The sequence below is a fragment of the Chinchilla lanigera genome, unplaced genomic scaffold (genome assembly GCF_000276665.1).
Source record: "Chinchilla lanigera isolate Chin_1 unplaced genomic scaffold, ChiLan1.0 scaffold00116, whole genome shotgun sequence".
Lineage (NCBI taxonomy): Eukaryota > Metazoa > Chordata > Mammalia > Rodentia > Chinchillidae > Chinchilla > Chinchilla lanigera.
Genome location: NW_004955517.1, coordinates 3,224,255 through 3,245,134, shown reverse-complemented (window position 1 = coordinate 3,245,134; position 20,880 = coordinate 3,224,255). Strand labels below are relative to the sequence as shown.

At 46.1% G+C, this 20,880-nt stretch overlaps 1 protein-coding gene across 1 annotated transcript in view; it reads right to left on the bottom strand.

Annotated features, from left to right (window-relative positions):
* Cadps (Ca++-dependent secretion activator) overlaps nt 1-20,880 on the bottom strand; it is a 454,713-nt gene that overhangs the window by 175,049 nt on the left and 258,784 nt on the right. The window contains exons 11-12 of the mRNA XM_013506934.1: nt 11,901-12,012; nt 4,798-4,937 (exon numbers count right to left, since the gene is read on the bottom strand). Coding sequence (XP_013362388.1) covers nt 4,798-4,937; nt 11,901-12,012 — 252 coding nt within the window. The remainder of the gene's footprint in view (nt 1-4,797; nt 4,938-11,900; nt 12,013-20,880) is intronic.

Sequence of the window (20,880 nt, the reverse complement as noted above, 5' to 3'; positions counted from 1 at the left end):
ACTACAGAGAACGACTATACACTGTACATCTCAAACTGCTAGAAGAAAGGAATTTAAGGAAATCACCAGTGCTTCCTCATAGAGAAATGATAACTGAGGCGATAGCTGTGTTTACCCTGTTTTAAACGTTACACCGTGTACACATACATCAAACAGCACATGGAACCCGTACATATGTACAGTATTTATGTTTTCATGCTTCAGTTAAAAATAAACTTAAACTGAAAAAAAGTTTTAAAAATGAACTACTACTCTAATTGGACAGAGGGGATTTCTGGGTAAAGGCTTCTGAAAGCTGGTGGGATCGGAGAGAAATTCACAACTCTCCGTGGAAAGTGTCAGTTGGTTTGGGCGAGGGTGGGGCTTCCCCAGAACGTATCACGCCTGTGGCACTTCTCAGAAGGCGTCCAAACCAAGAGGGACCGCAGGCTGGGGAGCGCTGCTTCTGTCTCGCCAGCTCCGGTCTTTGTGTCCTCAGGTTGAAACACGCTCACTGAACAGAATGCGTAGCACCTGGAGCAGATGGGCAGTCTGCGATGGCAGACGCACAGGTGCCCCCCTGCCAGCTCCTCTCCCCACAGGCTGATCCATCTGGCCAGGCAGGAGTGCCCTCAGTGCTCTCTTTGAGCTCTCAGGAGGTGTGGAAGTCTGAATTGCCGATACATAAACCAGCATTCCAGTGTAGCGAGCAGGAGTTTGTCCTATTGGTTATGTCTCAAACTAGGGGGAAATACCCTAGTGGGAATTCTGGCCACATTGCTAACTCTCCTTTGGCTTAACTGCCCGGTGCCTGATTCTTCAGCTGCAAAATAATATCTACTATCATAGGGCTACTGCGAGGATTTATAAGACATACAGTCACTGACACACAGTAAGCCTACAGCCCCAGCGTTCTGGCAGCTGAGGCAGGAGGATCAGAAGTTTGGATCCAGTCCAGGCAACTTAGCAAATTGAGATTCTGTCTCAAAATTAAAAAAAAAAAAACCTGCTGGGGGAATGTAGCTTAATACAAAGGCCCTGGGTTCAATCTCCAGTACAGAAGAGAGAGAAAGGGAAAGAGAAAAAAAGAAGCAGAGGAAGAGGGAGAGGGGGAGGGAGATTGATTCTGTAAAGGGTTCATTCTGGATACTTTCTTTGAGTTTATATTCAGCTTTTGGGCATGACTGCTGGAAAATAAAGTGAGGTTCACCTGTCTGGTTTTAGAACTTTGAATTCTATTGACGTCACAATTCCCAGGTAGTCTTTCCTGCAGCATTTTATAGAATCTATAAATGTGTCAGCATCACCCCTGTCATTTGCTGAGGGCATCTGTGCTATGAGAGGCCAGAGTGTGCTACAAAAGGCTAGAAAGAGAAGAGGAAGATAGAATCTCTGAAAGTCGCTCAGTCGCAGAAGACCCCATGACTTGGGCTCCGTGGCAGGCAGCACTCAGGCAGTGCTCATGAGCTCTCTGTGTGTGCCTTCTTCCAGGATGGCTGGCCGTGAGCAGCAGTGCAGGAAAGGACATTTCCCAGGATCCTCTGCCATGGGCAGCAGACACGGGGGAGGATCGATGAGCGGGACATGGAGACCAGAGAGACCAAGGTTTCATCTCAAAAGAACCTGGGCCAAATGTTGCTGCTGCTGCTCTTGCTCTGGCCAAGGAGGAGAGTGAGTCTGGCTGAGTGGGAGGAGCCACTTTGCTTCCCACAGTCCTTGTGCTACTTTGGTGCCTGATGTGCTACAAGGGGTTGAGAAGCAGGACACAGTTTTATTACCAATTCATTTTCATGACTATGATTTTTTATCTTTTAAGTTTATTTTTAATTCACATGTAGGAATTATATATTAGAGTGAACAACAGAATGTAGCAAAATGTATGTATTGTACATTGTGGAGAGATTGGATTGCACTAATTAATTTGTGATTGCTTCACATACTCATCACCTTTTTCATGGTAAGAATGACTTAAAATTTACTCTCTTAGAGATTTTCAGGTACATAGGACCGTTAACTAGCTGCACAACAGACCTTTTGCACTTATTCCTCCCTGTTAGATATTCTTCATGAAAGTGTCTCGTGAGAACAGGAGTTGCAGTGAGACAAGAGCCATGTTTCCTCTGAGGATGCTTCCCACTCCTGCTTGGGGGATGGGAGAAAACAAGGAGGGAGCTGCTGGTCCCCAGGTGCAAGAAGTGTGGACAGGGGAAAGTGCAAAGAATGGATGAAATTAAACAATGATAAAGGTGACCACCACCAGCAGCAGCAGCAACAGAAACAACTCACAGAGCTGTAGCACTTACTGTATGTCAAGCCTTGTTCTCGTGGACGTGACAAGGGGAATTGTTGAATGACTATTCAGTGCTATAAAGCGTTATGGAACTTGTCAGAAATTAGCCACACATTTCCACATTTGTCTGTAGAGTCAAGGTAGCCTGAAATTCGTGTTAATGATTTTACAAATGAATCAAGAGGAAAAACATCCTGAACCTGGATTCATTAGTTGGGTTTTCAACAGAGTGAATGAAGAGAATGCGGGAAATTGGAATTTGGCCAATGGGGGAAGTAATGCCTAAGCTCAGGGGTTGCTGAGGAAAGGAGCCAGTGTTTGTGAACTTCCTGCTCTTCTGCCTTAGAGAGGAAGCATGTGGGGGAGGTACCCTTTCCAAGGACATTTTTTGAAATAGCAGTTTAGATAGCTATACTTTTTTGTCAAATTGATCATTTCAATGAGAGAAATAATTTTCTTGCTCACTTCTGTCCTATTTTCTTTGATTCCTTTTTAACTGGTTATACAGATTAAAGAATTTCATTTTGTCAGATTTGCACCACACATAACATGTTCTGTTGTTTTCACCCCCGTATGACCCGATTTACCTCCCCCTCCCCCACCAGTTTCACATTTGGGGCAGCGTTCATTGGGTATATGTAATATATTTTGCTCATATTCTTCCCTATTCCTACCATTCTGCCTTCCACCTACCATCTCCTCCTCATTTCCCTCTCTTTTCCCCTCTGCCCTGCTCATTCTTGCCCAGAAAATATTTCTTCAGTATTTATGAGTCAGAATCTTGCTAAAGATGTAGGATCTTCCCTGATGCATTCTAGGAAACTATCAGATTTCTTAACCCCTTTGTCTTGAACCTAAGATGTTTACCCTTGAGGGCAAAAACACAGTACTAGGGAAGCATGTCATTAATATTTTTGGGATATATGCCAGGAATACAATAAGGAAGAGGAGGAAACACTGGCTGGATTTTCTCCCTGACAGCTGGAAAAGACTGAGTGTATACTTAGGGCCTGGCTTACCCGCCACCAGCCTTCTTATACCATAATCCCATCTCAGGCCTTGGTACAACTTGTCCCTCAGACAGTGCAATGTGAATTCCACAAGTCCATGCAGAGCTTCCATTCAGCAAGTAGTTTCCATTGCACGGGTGGCTGCTGCTTCCTCTGGAGCACTCTATCCCTGAACCACTCTGGTGCCCTGGTAGGCAGGTAGGTCACTATCTCTCCTGAAACCTTGGGCCTGGAGTGCCCCATTGACCTTGGATGTACTACTGGGAGGGCCCTGTTCTCTGCTCTCTGACTGTGTGCTGCTCATCCACTGGGATGTCTACTTCCTGTCCTGGCCATGGCCACCTGGACTTCTCCTGTTTAGACTGGCCCAACCCCTGCTTGGGCCTTGATAATGGGTTTCTTAATCTCTTCTAGAACATGTAGCCAGTCCTTGTTTTTCAGGGTAGTGTTAACACTTTAAGCCATTGGTATAGCACTTTCAACTGAAGGAGAAGAAAGGAGACCTTGCTGGTGACCAGCTAAGCTGAATGATAGCTGGTTGGCAAAGGATACTGGTAGAATACTTGAAAAACTATTCATTTCCTGCAGCTGGCTAAACGTGCCTCTACTCAGAGTTACATGGCCCACATTAAGAGTCACATTTTCTGACAATGTGAGGTTCAAGTGATTTAGTTTAATAAGCCATGGGTCAGCATTTATCCAATCATCAGTAAACATGTTCTGTACTGATCATGGTTTGATCTATAAAATGAACCCATACTTTACAGATTCTTTTTGCCCAACTTGAAATTATTTAATTGGACATTCCACTCAAAGCTTAAGATAATGAAGATGATCATATATTTTCAATTTTTTTGGACATTCACTTAAATGATGGACTAAACCCTAAACCTAAGTTCATTGCTTGAAGGTGGCTGCAGCAACTGTTCATACCTCAAGGAGGTGGCTGTTGATGAAGGGACAAGAAAGCAATGTACAGGGTCAGAACAACCTGCAGGCCTCTGCCTAGGCATAGTGGGCTATAAATCCTCCCCTCTTAGGAAGGCCTTGTATACTTGCTGCAAGGTTGGACTCTTACTGGAAATTCTCTGGGGAAGAAAGGGGGTAGGGAGAAAAGAAGAAGAAGAAGGAGGGGAAGGGGAAGATAGAGAGGGGGAGAAAAAGAAGCAGAAGAAAGGAAGAGGAGGAGAAGAGCAGGAGGACATTATTTTCTATGATAATGAAAATGTAAATGTTATAATTGTTAAGAATTGAGGTAGGAACTATGGAAGTTAAATATTTTAATAATGTCTCACAAACCCTGCATGCTTCCTTCCATGTCATTCTGTGGAAGTCAGTTTTGTTTTTGCTTTATTAATTTAATTTAACTTCATTTTTGTGGTGTTGGAGATTGAAGCCACGGTCAGGCAAGTGCTCTACCACTCAGCTCCAGCTCCAGCCCCAGCCCCAGTTTTAATTTTGCCCTGAGAAATGAATGGAGCCATAATTCAAATGGCCATGCCAGGAAGAAACACTTACCCAGAATGCTTCATGTTTTGAGGCTTATCCATTCGGACAGCAAGTTTGATTTTGAGATCCTGATCTGGGCAATTTTTGGAAACTGTCATTTTGTGCCATTCGGATTGTTTGGGGCTATTCGGGGTGGGATGGAGAATAACCTGTAGGAAAAAAGGACAAACTTGTTAGCCATAAAAAAGAAGGGTCATCATGGACATGCTTTCATGATTAGAGACCTTCATACTGAGAGGTGCGAGACTTGTCCAGGTCCTTCTGCCATGGTCCTGTCTGCTCACCACGGCTGGCTCATCACATGTAACCATGTCTGTGAGGTAGAAATGACATTCTCTTGTCTCTTTTCTCTCTTTTGGGCTAACTTTATAAAGGAAGGATCGTTATTTCTGTGACTCTGCTTTGACTGTTGTAAAGTTCAGAAGTACTTAGGAAACCAGATATGAGGACATTATTCTCCTCCTCATCAAATAAGATATATGAAAGAGAAATACCCCCATATAGTAGAGAATATTTTTAGTCTGCTATTCCCCCTGCCCATTCTTTATTATTTCATCACTATTTTAAGTGGAGAAATTTCTCCAAGCCTGCAGTAGACCATGGAAGGGACCTTATCAGATGGATGAGGAGTGGGAGATGAGGGAAGGGAAGGGACTTGTTTAGGGTTATGCGTGTCAGCTGGATTCACCTGGACTGGGAAATTGTGCCTGGCGTGGAGGGACAGCCTCAGCCTGGAGAAGCAGGAGCTCTAGGTCAGTGGTGTGGCCAGAGATGGTGCTTGCTTTTGGGTCTCCCGTGCCCACTCTGACCTTACAGCTGGGGTGAAGCAAGCAGTGGACAACTCAGGCAGTCTAATTCTCATTATGTGATGGAAGAGTGCACGCTCCCGAGTCATGAGGAATGCGAGGACTATAGACTCAGGCTGGAAGAAGAGAGTTGGGAAATCCCATAAACTAAGGGAACATGGACTATATCTTGGCAGTACAGAAGTTGGGCTTGCTCAAATCTGCTTCTGTGAGGGCAGCGTGTCTGGTATGTTTCCTGCCACTCTCATTTTCAAAGTATCTATTTCACCAGGTGCAAGGCAGGCAGGTTCCTTCCCCAGGCTTCTGTCCCCCAACCAGGGGGCCCAGGTGGGACTGAGAATCTCAGGGCTGGTCTCTCTGACATTCCAGGTTGCCCTATGATGGCTGCAGTGATATTGCAAATCAATTAAAAACATTTACTGTTCATAGTCACTTTGACTCTGGGGATGGTGACAGATCTGATGAACAATGTGGATGAGGATACACCATAATGTTTTTTGTTTGACAGAAGTTGTCATAAATGTTTGAATCAATTTAGGACAGTGAGGAGCCTGACAGTACAACTGCAGAGACATGAAAGAGGACTTCCAGAACTTCAGAAAGCGGCAAGAATGATGGAGTGAGCGCGCTGGGCAAGAGGGGAAGGACTCTGAGGGGGATTAATGGCTACGTGTCTTTCACTGTAATACATCTTTAAAAATTTAATGCAAATTGTAGTTGTAATCACATCGTGTACAACTTTTCTTCTGACTGTGGAAGAGCCCTGATAAGAGCGGAGGCTGTAACAGCAATGGCAAAATTCAGCCTCATTTGTGCTGTTTTTTCACCTCTTTCACACTGGGCCTGACCCCTCTATTTTTTAACCACAAACCTTCCCCTCTATGATGAAGAAAATTTACACCACACATTCTTGCCAAACACACAATTTCAACCTTTTCATTGCCTTACGACATACCTAAAATAGAAGGTCTGAATTTTCAGACCAGTGGCTGCCATAGAGTTTTGTTCTTGAAAACTCAAGAAAATACTTTGGAGCAATTAGCCCAATGTCTGTACACTGATATCTCTTATTTGCTTACTTTGTATTAATATATTATCGCACATATAAAATATATACAAATACAGAGGTTTAAAAGATAGCTAAAGATAAAGGAAAAACTCCAAATTTTCTAGTGTACTCAGCCCTCTATGTCATTGTTTTCTTTGATGGGATTCAGCAACTGAAGGTTGAAAATATTTTGGAAAAAATAATTGTAACTGAACAGAGTTTTTTTGCCATTATTCCCCAAATAATTCAGAACAGCAACTATCTACATAATATTTACACTCTATTAGGCAATATAAGCAATCCAGAGATGCTTGGAAGTACCCTGGAGGATGCGCCCAGATTAGACGCAAATATTACATCATTTTATAAAAGGGACGTCAATATCCGAGGGTTTGGTATCTGTAGAAAGTCCTGGAACTGACACCCTGTGGGAACCAGGTGAGGACTGTACCTTTTTGTTATGATACAGAATACTATTAGCTGTATTTTAAGACACTTTAAGCTACCACCTTGATGGTAAGGTCCATTGTTGATGACATTGGATATAAGTTCAGAGTCCCGGTAATCTTCTGAAGAGTTTCAAGCTGTCCCGAGTGACAGCTTGTGCCGTCTGATGACGTTCACATTCTTTTTACCTCATAGGTGATAGACCAGGTATGAACTCCAGCAGTTTCATGTTGCAGCCAATCAGAGCTCTCCCACAGCAGTTTTTTTAGGCACTTAGCTCATTCTGTGAGGGTTAATTTTGCTCAGACTATGCTGTAATATGTACAAATTTACTTAACTAACACTGGCAAACTGGACATGCCACAGGGTGGATGCGGGAATCCTGCCCCTTCCCTCACGAGGTCCTTATATGGCACCCTGGAGTCACATCCTGCGTCCTGAGGACTGATGCTCTGCAGATGGAGGACCAGAACTGCCCACCCCAGTGATGCTGGCTCAGTCCTGAGCCAATCTGTCCTAGAGCAGATGGGGTGGATGTGTGGGAAGCGGTGAGAGCCTGGCAGGGCGCACACAGCAGCAGCAGAGGCCCGGGGCTGCCCTCTGTCCTGCCCACACGGCTAAGTCTAGGCAGAGCAGCCTCGGGCCCCTTGAGCTCATTAACACGCCTCCCACCGCATGCATTCGGGATGCATTTTCCACCGGCAACGTGTCATCCACTCATGATGCAAATGGCCACAGTCCATTAGTGGCTGTTTCTCAAAGACTTTCCCCCTGCAGGGGTCACTCCATGGGGAGACATCCCATCCAAAGTCAGTGGAGACAAGAGGTCACCGCAGTTCTCTTCCTTCTTCACTCCCGGCCTGCTCGGTACCCAGTATGCTGACAGCTCCTGTGTACGTCTCATCCCACTGAGCGATGACATCCTCCCTATTGCAGAGCAGCTTGTGCTGCTCACGCACCCCATCCAGACGTCCAGGACCTCTCACCAAGCCCTCCGTCAGTGCTCTGATGTGGGGACGGGGTGTGGCCACCACGGTCTCCTTTGCAGTTAGCTGTTCCGGGCACTACAGCTTCTCCTGGGAGCCAGCACCGGGGCAGAGCCTGTGCCCTGCTGCACTCCAGCACAGGTCTCTCTGCTCTCTCTACCTGCCTTGAGTCCACTCCAGGGAAGGCGGCCCTGCCCCCAGCCTGGGGTCTTGCATGCTTTCTTTCCAGGTGTCCTTTCTCCAGCCAAGCACTTACCACACTGCGCTGCTGTGCCTAGGCTTTGCGTGTGTGCCCTTCACGCTGTGTGAGCTGAAAGGTCTTTTCCCGTCTTTATTCCTGTGTAGTCTGTATACTAATGACTGGACACAGCAGGCCTGCGACCGTATCGGTGAAGACACCTGCTACTGTCCACCCCCCGAAGACACAAGAGTTTGATAATATTGCCGTTTTGGCCAGGGTTTAGGGAAATAGGTACTCGTTTAAACCTTTCATGGAAGTAAAACTGGGCATATTGGGAAAATTTGGCAATATCTGTCAAAATTCAAATTCAGCAAAATTTTTATTTTGAAGTTTATTAAAATTTATAGGTCAATAAGCATATGCAAAAAAGAAGCTCAGTGCTACTCACCAAGGCATTATTTATACAGCCAAAGATGATATAGTCTAAAAATGCATCAACAAAGGATTGGTAAAACAAAACATATCAACCAAACAGATTAGTATGCACCCAAGTAAAAAGGTCTCATTTCAGCGTGCACTGCAAAGGGCCAATTTCCATATATACTGATATTGCAGGCAATGTGTGGAGTGGTATGTAACTTCCAGTTGTGTGTGTGTGTGTGTGTGTGTGTGTGTGTGTGTGCATAGAATATTTTGGGAGGGATATACCATAAATTGCAAGCAAGACTTTTCACTGTGGAGAAATATGAGGCGAGAATGAAAGGGATCATTAGTTTCTACTATTTATCCATTTTAAATTTTTACATAATGTGCAGGAGTTAGCTTTCAATTAAAATTGTTAACAAAAATGAAACATAATATAAAGAAAACAAACTAAAGATATTTGAGAGGGTGAACATAAAGCCGGGATACTGAATGTACCTCCCTAAGCTTGAAGGGTTAGCACACAGCAGCTCCCTCCTGTGGGGTCCCCAGGTGTGGTCATGGAGGTGCTGCCTGCAGAGGGCGTGCAGGGATCACAAGGCAGGCAGCAGGTGGGTGGGTGCCCTGCCACTGGAGGCCGGTGTGAGCTCCCTGGAATCGTTCAGAAGGGAGTGGTGGGCTGCGGCAGCCACGGCCCTGGGCTCACAGCGGAGCTTCCAGCTGCGTCTTTCCCTGGGGTCAGCCTGGCATGGGGAGGGAGCCCAGGAGAGAAGGGGCTGCACTCCTGGCAACTGCTTACTCTGTGTGTCTGGGTCTCTGCGGACTCTGCTGTGCAAATGAGGTCAGAAGCGCCCGTCCTTGTGCAAGATCACTCAGGGGCTGTGGTGAAGTCCTCAGGACAGTGCCCTCGCAATGGTGAGCAGAGACCACACTGGCCCTAAGCTCTGCACCCTCGGACTGCCCAGCCTGGCTTTCTCACTTGCCCTGCTAATACTAACATGCCAGGTCCTCGGGACTCACGGGATCCTGACATCCGCTTTTTCGGGAAAAGAAACCTGTCAGGGGAAATAGCAGGCAGGTTGCACCCCACTCTGTGTGTCTCTCTGTCCCTAGGGACAGGAACCAATGCCCACCATTTCTTAACAAAAAAAAGCCTTTCTTTCCCTCCCCTTTCTGGGGACGTAGTGTGGTTTTTGCTTATAGCCTTATTTAATATTTGCTTTACCACCCTTTGTGGTCCATGTCCTAGTATTATGATTCCAGGGCAGACCTACATGAGAGCTGGATTGGGGGAGTGGAGAAAATATCAGGGGGAGAAACAGGAAAGCACAGAAACCGAGTCTTGGGGGCACAGCTAAGTATGTGTGCTGTGTATGTCTGGGGTGGTGTCTCATGAACACGGAGCAAATGTGCAGAGAGGTGAAATGTCTTGGCCGAGGTTCCACAGCCTTCAGGACGGATCATGCCCCCAACTGGTATTAACTAATCCTAATGAAAAGTCCTGCGCACTGGCCGTGTCACCCCAATTTCATGTGCAGAAGCTGTAAAAACCTAGGTGTGACCATATCTGGAGACCAGGGTGTAGGAGGTAATGAGGGTAAAAGGGGCACAAGGACAGGCTGCATCTGATGGGACTCGTGGTCTTATAACAAGAGAAGACACCTGCTATTGTCCACCCCCTGAGGACACAGGAATCTCCCTTGGGTACTCTTGTCTTTAGGCTTTCCTGATTCCACAAATGCAGGAAGTTACATTTCTATCGTTTAAGTCACCCAGCCTGAGGTATTTTGTTGGGGCTGCCGTAGCAGAGCAACACAGGTTTATGAACAAGCAAAACCACTGAAAGTTGTATGTTGTGCTTCGGGGGTGGGGTGGTGAGCGAGAGTGCACGTTTCTTCCCCCATGGAGCTCTTACCCCAGGGGCAGTCCAATTTGCAGTCATGGGGATGGGCGTAGGGGGCTGACCTGCAGGAAGGAGGATGGCCGAGAGGAAAGGGCTTGCCCGAGAGTGGACCTGATGCAGGAGTCACTCATGCTGTTGGAGACTTGGGAGGCAGGGAGAGTCCATCAGGAAGAGTGCAAGCCCAGGGTAAGGAAGGACCTGGCTTGCTGGGGTGACTGAAATTTGGCCAAGCACGTGGCGGCTGGCACGTGAAAGGCAGGGGCAGCAAGTGAGGCTCAGGAGCTGGGTAGAAGCTGGAACACGCACTCTTGGTGGGTGCCGCTCAAGGCCGCAGGCTGTGTCACAAACAGCGTCAGTCTCGGAAGTAAATTAAGCTGACAAGTGACAAACTCAAGGTCTGAAGATATCACCGGCTGTTTGGTGCCTTGTCAAAAGCTGAGCTGCAAGGAGAAATGTTTCTGCTCTCTCAGTTTTCTTGAAGAGGTCGGTGTCGCCACCAGGGTGTTCCAGAGATTTTGAGGACACTTGGATGGACAGAGCAATTGATGGTGGTCTCTGTTGGCATTTCACAGGGGTGCCCGGAATGTTCAGCATCCTGCAAGGCCTCCCCAGGAGGAAGTGCCCTACATCCCACCCAGCTTTTGGGTGTTCCTACTGATTATTAGCAGAGGTACGATGAATGCAGTCGAGATCCTAACTCTGACATCAAAGTGCTTCACCACATTTCACGGGAACCCGAAGGAACTTTACCCAGAGTTGCCTATCTCTTTAGTACATCAGTTCCTGGGTCCTCTGGCCTGGGAGTCTTTGACACAGCGCCCTCTGCAATGGATGTTATAATTGTCACCTTCATACAGGGACAGGTGGAGCACTGCTTCTTGAGATCTTTGATAGTCATGTCCTGAAGTTTTTTTACTATAATTTTTTGTGATTTCTTTTTTATTGCACTGATTTTAACATTGTTAGGTGTGTAGGCAGTTAAATTACTTAAGAATTTCACCTCAAGATTGTGAAGGTCATTACAGATCTTTGCTATAAAGGGTGCTTGAGTCTGATGGTGTTGATAATCATGCTCTATTTCTATAGTGCACTTTCTTGTTAGCCCAAGTTGATAGAAAAGAACTTGAAGCTCAGAGCGACTGAGGGATTTTCCAAGGCCACACAGCAAATGGAGAGAGAAGCCCTGGATTTAAACTCAAAGGTGAGCCTCCTAGCACCTGATGATGTGGCCTGGTGGTGAGTGACCTGTGTGCTGGGTGTACACCTGGGGGACACTCTCTGAGTTCTTGTGATAACCCTTGCAGCGAGGAGCACTTACCCGCCCAAGCTCCTTGTCCTCCAAGGCCAGGACACCGGTGCTTTCTGTGAATAGCTTCACCTTCACAGCAGGCAGCGCATGGGTGGTGGAGAAGTCACCCTGGGTGCCCCATCTGTGAAGAGAATCAGAGGGTTAGGGTGGACACGTGCTCCTCCACTGAGACTCTCCCTTCTCCCCAGAGTGAACGCAGGTCTAATCCGTGCATCAAGAGCTGTCACATCCTCCCCCCAGTTCTCCACAGCTGCCAAAGTGACAGAAAGTGTGGCCTAACTTGTTAGGCAAATGCAAGGCAGCGGCTCAGGAAGTTGTCATGGGTCTTCACAGAGCGCTGGAAGAAATCACTTGGAAGTAGCTTCAAGATTTTTCCCTACCTACAAACTACCACTTCATCTCTTCCTTTGAGTCTCTAGTTCTTAAAAACTGCAGTTCTAGAGTTTGAGCAGTGGCTTCATTTGATTTGAGCCAACACTTGACTTTACAATGAGCCTTTAGCAGTAGAGGTGGGGAACTGGGGCCCAGTTTCCACAGCACCCAGAGATCAGTGGGACAGAGGAATGCGTGGAGCACCACCGGCTAAAGTCAAAGAGGGACCGAAAGGTGGAAGGACGAGAATGCACCGTTCCCCGAGTCTTAGACCTGCCCAGGGGCATCTGGTTTACCCGGTGTCAGGGTAGCGGCAGGGCGTGGCTCCCACGAGCCCTGGGTGCCCCTTGGGTGTGGCCTGTTGTTTACCGGTCACCATTATGGCAGAGGCTTCAGCTGTATGCACTCTGCACCTGCAGTCAGAGTGAATTTTGGGAAGTGTTAACTGGGTGCCCTGAGCGCCATCCTAAGCCCATGGCGCCTGTGCATGGTGCTCAGGGCGAAGCCTGGCCCTTTAAGTTGGCTCCCCCTCATCCGTTCCTGTTCCGTGGGCCTCCTGATTCTCCACCTAAGCCTGTGGCAAGCGAGGTTCCCTCAGTCGGCAGTGTTTCTGCCACCTGACCCTTCTCTAGGCTGCCTCCTTAGGGCTCAGCTTGCACATCACCTCTGGAGAGCATCCCTCGATGATCTCTTGATCTAAACTGGGTTCCAGTACCAACCTCTCTTTAGCATACTGTCTCATTTTGCATCCTCGGAGTCACTGGATTTTAATAGTTGAGTTATTTGTCTGATTTTTTTAATCGTAGGATTCTCTAACATTCTGTGATCTCTGAGTTAGGGACTATGCATTTTGTTTACATTTCATACCCAGAATGGAGAACGCTGCTTTGAAACAGAGATGACAGAACATGATATTTGCTGAATAAACAAATGATGCTGAATACATGCTCTTCTACAGAACCAAATACAGAAAAGATACACTTGCACTTTTTTCATTTTGCCTTATGTGACCAATTTCCATATTGTAAAATATTTGTTACAATCAGTTTAATGCTCTGTCATGTTACATCTTATGGGTTTGTTATCATTTATTTAACCATGGTGTATTATGAAATTGCACTGGACATTAATATTTTATTTCCTCCCTGACATTTCCTGGGGAAAGAGCCCCAGATGGAAGACCCTGCATTCATCAGCAAACATTTAGAGCTCTTACACAAGTGTGGGAACTGTGCTCATCAACGAACACCTCTGTGCTTGAGATACTCGTTCCCCAAATACTCTCCTCAAAGGCGGTGACTGTTCCCTACCCTTTGAGACTGAAAGTATAAACCCAAAGTTTCCTTTCTTGCCCATGCTAGGTATCATTATTCACCTATTCTGGCCTATTTTGTCATTGCTGCTTTTGTGAGTTTTCCCTGATTACCAGTAGGCTTGACATTTTTACCCAGTGCTTGTTGGCTGCTTGTATTTTTTTCTTTTGTAAATTACAGAAACCTGACTTCTAGTTGCACTTCGTCAAGTGAATTCCATTAACTAAACTAAAAGACAGAGAATCTAGATAGAGTTGGCAAGAAAGTTCCAGAACAAGGAGACGGGGACCCAGACCTACGGGGATCTAAGTGCATGGAAACCTCCAAGAAAAACTCCAACAGTAACCATGGCAACAGGGAGTGGACACGGAGCAGACAGGTTTCAAACACAGCAGCAAAATGTTCCATGTATAGGCAGAAACTCCTGACTGTGGGAAGAGGTACCTGCAGCATCCCCTTAAGATGGGGGACTCTTTACTCTAGCAAGGGTGACATGACTGGTTTTGGAACAGAAATCTATAGCTGAAATCCAGGCTTAGCCACATACAAACTGTGGGACTTGGGGGAGGTTGATTAACATCACTGTATCTCAATACAGCTATAAAATAAATTCATTACAAAGAATAGCTGCAGGTTCGGAACATGAAGAAAACCCAGCACAGCCTGGCTGCCTTCCTTTCCCAGTCTAAGGACATGTGTTCTAGTAATGGTGATAATTATTTAGATTTGTGTCATCTATCCAACATCTATCCAACAGCACACACACACACACACACACACACACACACACATTCATTTGTACCAAGGATGGAACTCAGGGCCTTCACCCTGAGCTACATCCCCAGCCTTTTTTATTTTTGAGACAGGGTCTTGCTAATTTGCTAAATTACCCTAGTCTGGGTTTGACATGACATTGCAATCTTCCTGCCTCAGCCTCCCACAGCCAACACATATTTATCAGGCCACTGATAGTGTCTGATGGTATGCAAGGAATGCAAGGTGGATATTGGCAAACCCACTACACATAGTAAATAATAAAAATTATTATGCTCATGATTTCACAGATGAAAAAATAGGAGAAATTTAAGATCTTCCCTGTTTTAGTCTAGTGAATTATGACCAAATTGGACAAGAACTCAAATCTCTTAATTCCCACTTTTTAGTTCTTGTTGCTGTTATCATTATAATTATCAGTAATAAGCATCATTAGTGATCAACAACATTGGCAAAAAAGTGACCATTAACTTGCTTATAATTAACTGTGCTATTAATCTCTTTGTGTATTTGTGATGCTTGGGCACGGGGATGAGGAAAAGCTCTGCTGGAAGCCAAGAGTCCTTGAAGGAGAAGCTCTGACACAGTGCTGCGGAGAGGACGTGAGTCCCGTGGAACTGCCTGTGTGGCCGGTTTGCAGGGCTTTTCAGGCTTGCTCATCAGGGGCTAACCCAGTTTGCCCAAACCCTCGCTGCTCCCCAAGGATGTTGTGGTCCAAACCACTGGAGGTTGCCCTGACAACGCCCTGCAACTGCACGCCACGTTGCTTTCTCTCCCTGGTCTGTGCACAGCTGTGCTTTTGGCTCCCTACCATGAACTTTGGCTCCCCTCCTCGTGTTAGGTTACTACTGAATTCCAGTTTATCTGTCAAACTTCAGAACGTGACTGGGCCCCCGTGGGGCAGGCAGGGGAGCACTGCAGTTTAACCTTGACTTCAGGGCCCAGGGCAAAGTAAAAGTGCAATTCTCCTTGCTCAAAATCAAGAGAAAATGTGCCGTTGAAGATCCTAGAAGAGAAAGCAGCCTCCTTCTCCTGAGTATTTCCTCTGTTCAGATGCGTGCGCCATTGTTCCACTGGACTCCGTTTACAACTACACCTTCAAGGATAAAATTAGTAAGAACTCCCACATGGCAATCGTTGAGAATTAAGCCAAAATGGGTTCCTTGTGAGCGTGACGCCTGTGCAGGTGATGGTCACAGGTCCATAAAGCCAGCTCTGGGCCAAAGGCCACTCCCGGGCTTAGCCAGGCCTGAGGATGGCCGTGCAGCAGATGTGGGTGGCCACCAGCCGTGCACTGAAACTTCTGCCCCTCACCAGTCTTGGGTTCTGTGAAAGCCACTGTTGGCTCCAATTCTTACGGGGATCGAGAAGGTTTAACACTCAGCACCCTTTCTTGCTTCTTTCCTTACTGGAGAACAAAACTCATGAAAATGTCTACTCTTTGTCTCTTCCTTGTCATAAGAGGCACCAGGCTTTCTTTATAATAAAAACAGCAAGTATTTGTTCAGATTCCTCTGTGCTAGGCTTAAATACCCTTCTCGAAAGTGTTTTGTAGTCATACATGCATTTTATTTTTTAAACTCTCTTAGCTCTTCTGTGAAACACCTACAAATTATCACCTCATAGTTACAGGTGAGGAAACTGAGGTTTAGAGAATGAGGTAAGGTCTCCCAAGTCACAAGCAGGAAGTTAGTGGTGGTCTGACTCCACAACCTGAACTCTTAACCACTCCACTACGTTGCCTCTTTTGTATCCATTTCATCAACTCGCTTCTCGGTGACTTCATCCAGGGGATTAAACGATCTCCGTAACTCAAACGGAAAGTTGTTTCAAGACTGCTCAGACTTTGGGCCACTTTTGACTCCTAACTTCAAATTTATTTCACGTGTCCAATACCTTTACAGAGTGTACACTGGACAGACAAAGTCGTCAGTGGAGGGAGCCGCATACCGATAAAGCAACGTCTTTCTCATGTCATACGTTCCCTGTTTCTTTTCCCTTGTTGTGCAACTGATTGTGACTATTAAGACGAATACATCTTCCTAAAAGTTTCCCCAGAACTAAAATACAATCGCATTGTGATTTGAAAGGACCAGAGGTTTTACTGCAGTATTTTTTGCAAGCCCAGGTTGGAAAGGTTGACTCACTTCTCTTTGAACAAAAGGTAGTTAAGGAAGTGGTGTAGCTGCCATTCTTCTGTGGTCCATTCATATCTGCCACTGCACTCATGCTGTAAGGGTCACTTAGAAAAATGTTAAAAATAGCCACCAGTTACTTAGCACTTGTGTTTTGTTAGGCCCTGGGGTTAGTGCTTTTCATGGGTTATCTCATTTAATCCTCTAGAAGCTCTCTGAAGCACGTTCTGTTTTACTCTCACTTTATAAATGCAGAGACTTAGGGTTTTGGAAGGTTAAGTAACTTGGGCCAGGACCACAGGATATCACGGAGCTGAGCTTCAAACCCAGACTGACCTCAGCCCATAAAGCACAGGGCTTTACTGCCTGTCAGTCACTCTTAATACAGTATTACAAACACTGTGACAGTTATCTGTGTGTGCCCTTCTCCCTCTGCAGACAGCGAACTCCTTAGGACCAGGAGTATTTTTTTACAAACCTATCTCCTGTACCCATCCCAGAGCGAGGCACACAATATATTTGTTTAGTAAGGAAGGAGGAGTGGCAAATTCAGAATAACCATGTCATCGAATTCAGAGGACTGTGGAAAGATGAGACATGAAGTAACCCAGGGTAGGACTGCCTCCTCCAGCAGAGGACTTTGTCTCCTTGAGGGATTGGTAGTTTTTAGGAGAACAACAACTCTCTGCAGGACACGCAGCTCCTCCCAGTATGCAGAGGACAGTGGGATATGACAGCACTCTAGGAAGTGAGAAATAAATCCTTGAAGGTCAAACAATGGCTGGTTCATGAGCCCGGGGATGACTCTGATGCCGGAAAGTGCCACCAAGCTCTAAAAGATGCTATGATTTCACCTGTTGGTCTTTTCAAGCACAAGCTCATAAGCAAAGACTACAGGAATGCCAGCACTCACAGTGGCACTCCCAAATAGGAAGCCATGTGCACTGGGACATGTGTGTCTGCTTCAAATTAATGAGTTATATGAGATGACAGAGACTGAATAATTGAACAGCACAGGTGATGAAGCTACAAGCACTGTGTGGTATTGGATGAGGCTCTAAATTCCCAGGGTTTAGGGGCTGTACCTCTAATTAGCCCTTCCTTGAGGAAATACTTCCTGAATGTCTGCCATGAGCAAACCACTGTGTTGGGCTTTCCCGTGGATCCAAGAGTCAATGAGCTCTAAGCTTTGCCCTTGCATATGTTACGTTCCATTGTGGGAGATGGCATATGCAGGAGTGATGCCATCTAGAAGAGGATAAGCCTTAGTCTTCACATCTGTGAATGAGGCAGGACAGCAGTAGTGACCTGAGACATCTGACAGAAGGAAGTGTGGGTAATGGGCTATTGCATAAACAGCATTTAATGTAATACCTGGCAAACAGAATACACCAAGAAATTTAAGTCTGCACTTTAGGAATATGAACTAGGGATTGGTAAACTGACCTATGGGACAGGTCAGGCTTAGGTATGGCTTAGGTATAAGCAGGCCAACAATGGTTTTTACATTTTAAATGGTTAAAAATAGTCAAATAAGAATAATGTTCTGGGGCATGTGAAGATTATCAGAAATTAAAACTCTGATGCCCATAAACAAGCTTTTATTATCACATAGCTATGCCCATGCAGCATGCATCACTGTGGCTGATTTGTACCCCACAGCAGGGCTGGGTAGCTGTGACACAGATCACATGGTCAGCAGTCCTGAACTATGCACTCTCTGATCTCGTCTAGAAAAACTCTGCTGAACCTTGTAAACAGTTGGATGGAGCAGATGCTCTGTGCCGTCTTATAAACAGTTAAATGACCTGCTCAGGCCAATGGAGCAACTTTGATTTTCATTAGTGGATGTGAAGTATGCTCTCCCGAGCGAGTTCACAAAATCAACTGTGAACACGCCCTTACAAAGGCAGCTCACCTCGTGGTGATCCGGTTTGCTGCACTAAATCCTTTCCAGCATTTGTGGAATATTAGAAAATTTGGGTTTGGGCATTACAAGCCTTTCAGACACGTGGTGCCCAAATGCTGCTTTCAGATCTGCTTGAACTGGCTGACTCATTTAGTCGCACCACATTATTATTAATATCAAATAATAAATGTGAGCAGCAGATAATTCATATTCTGGGGCACGGGGGGGGCACTTACAAAGTCACAGCACATTATTCCTGCAAACCTACTGCACAGTGTCACTGCTTTGAAAACCAGCACTTTGATCCTGGGAGAAAATGCGGCAAGGGCGGAGAGAAACCCGCGGCGAGGCAACCCCGCACTGCGTGTTTGCACGGAGCATCTGCTCCATCGCGGCCGCATCTCTGTTTACTATTTAAAGCCTCTTATTTGCTGAAGCCTCCTCAGACCATATGTTATCAACAAATGTTGCTAATCAAATACGCACAGTAATTTTCATTAGAATTTCCCCCCCATGAACAAAAAAGCCCAACATTTGCCACAAAGGGAATATACCTCCCGAAACGACAGTAAACAGCACTGCAAACCTTTGACAACAGAGTGGTATTTACGGCTGCATATGTGACTAAGCCAAGAGCTCATCCACGTTAGGCAAGACCTTGGAGAACTGGATTTTGTGCAGGTTGGTGCTAGGTGTTGGGGGGGAGGTGATGTCATTAGTTTCTATGGTGATGCTGAGCATAATGCCGTAATTCATGCTACAGAGGCTGGATTGACATTTTTCCAAGGTATATGGTTCATGTGAGCCGAGGGTTAAATCGGTGCAGTTCATAAAATTAGCTGCAGGCTTTAGTAGGAAAGAATTGTCATTCTGAGGAAGGAAAAGTGCTGTGGCCCTGTTGCTAAGAGGGAAAGTTAATATTGCCTGGAGGCAGCTACGTTAAGCCCTTGGGTCTGCCTTTCAGCCGGACAGCGTGATACCTACCCCAAGCAAGCAATCATGCCATCGCAGTGTGCACCACGCAAACTAATTGATAGGATGCGAGTCCGCGCCCTTGCTGTACTAGAAATGCAAACACCTCTTATCTACATAGACGAGGATTTGCTGTGGAGAAATTGGCTGGTCTGGGAGAAGGAAAAGTACAGGCTTTGGTTTGCCTCCTTAACATTTCCACTGGCCTGTTCCTTCTCCAGGAGTCTGAAATTGGATGTCCAAACCTCGGCTTGAACTTTCCTCACTGTTCTCCGTTCCTCCAAGGCTCACCCATCTCAGTCAAAGGAGCAGCCAGACGTAGACGCCATGCTTGCTTTCTTTCCGTGGGCCCGTGTCCACCCACCCCCAGACCCTTCAGACCCCCTACATCTACTGCAAGTCTTATCACTGCTATGGAGGAAAATCAAGCAGAGCAGGGAGGCCTAGAGTGCCGGCCAGAAAGGAGTGTTTGGGACGTTTAAACAGGGCTGCAGGTGAAACTTCACCCAGATGCCACAGTCTCCTATAGGACCTATCTCTTATTTGTTTTACGGTTGGTTGGTTTCACTTTTAGTGGAAACTCACAAGAGCAGGAATCTATGTCAGTGACCCTCATGACCAGGCGTATCCTCAGCACCTAGCGGAATGCCCAGCATGTAGGCATGCTCTCAGGCACTGCTGAAAAAAACGAAGGCATCAGACTGCAAATTCCTCCACACATCTGTAGATGTCAGGAGAGGAGATTCCAACTGAAAGTGAAATTTAGCAATGTTTGGCTACCCATGGACACCCCTTAGTGTGGCTGAAGAAGTGAGAAAAATTCTACACCCTCAGCCTCCTGCAGGGCAGGGGCAAGTCTGCCTTGTGGACTGGTCCATGGCAGGATTTGGCTCATGTTTACTGCAGAATATTATTCCATGAACTCCTACAGGATCAGGACTGAAGGGATTAATACACACAGGGCTTCATGCAAACACAGGAGACTGGCATATCCAGCCTTGTTTCTCACTGACTACGTGACGTTGCCATTGACAGATCGGTTTGCTTAGTGCAGAATGGAAGAAGTGGGGGTTAACATCTCTTGGTCTAAAGAACATGAGCCTGGGTGTCTGATTTCTGACATTTCTTTTTAATTCTTAGAGTCTCTATCTTTCTGCTGATATTTACCTCCTCTTTTTGCATTTTGTCCACTTTTTCCAATACAGATGCTTGTTTACTACGGTGGGGCTCTGCCCTGACAAACCCATTGTAAATTGAAACTAACCAAAGCCGAAGATGCATTTAGTACACCTGAGCCATGCAGCAGTCAGCTCAGCCCCTCCGTGTACTGTAGAGTAGTGGTTGTTTCCCTTCTTGAGCAAGCGACTGCCTGCGCTGCAGGTAGCTGTTGCTACCCACATCACAAGAGAGGGTCATACCCTATCTCACCAGTGTGGAAAAAGATCAAAATTCCACATTCAAAGCATCATTCTTGCTAAATGTATATCATTTCCACACTATTGTAAAGTTGAAAC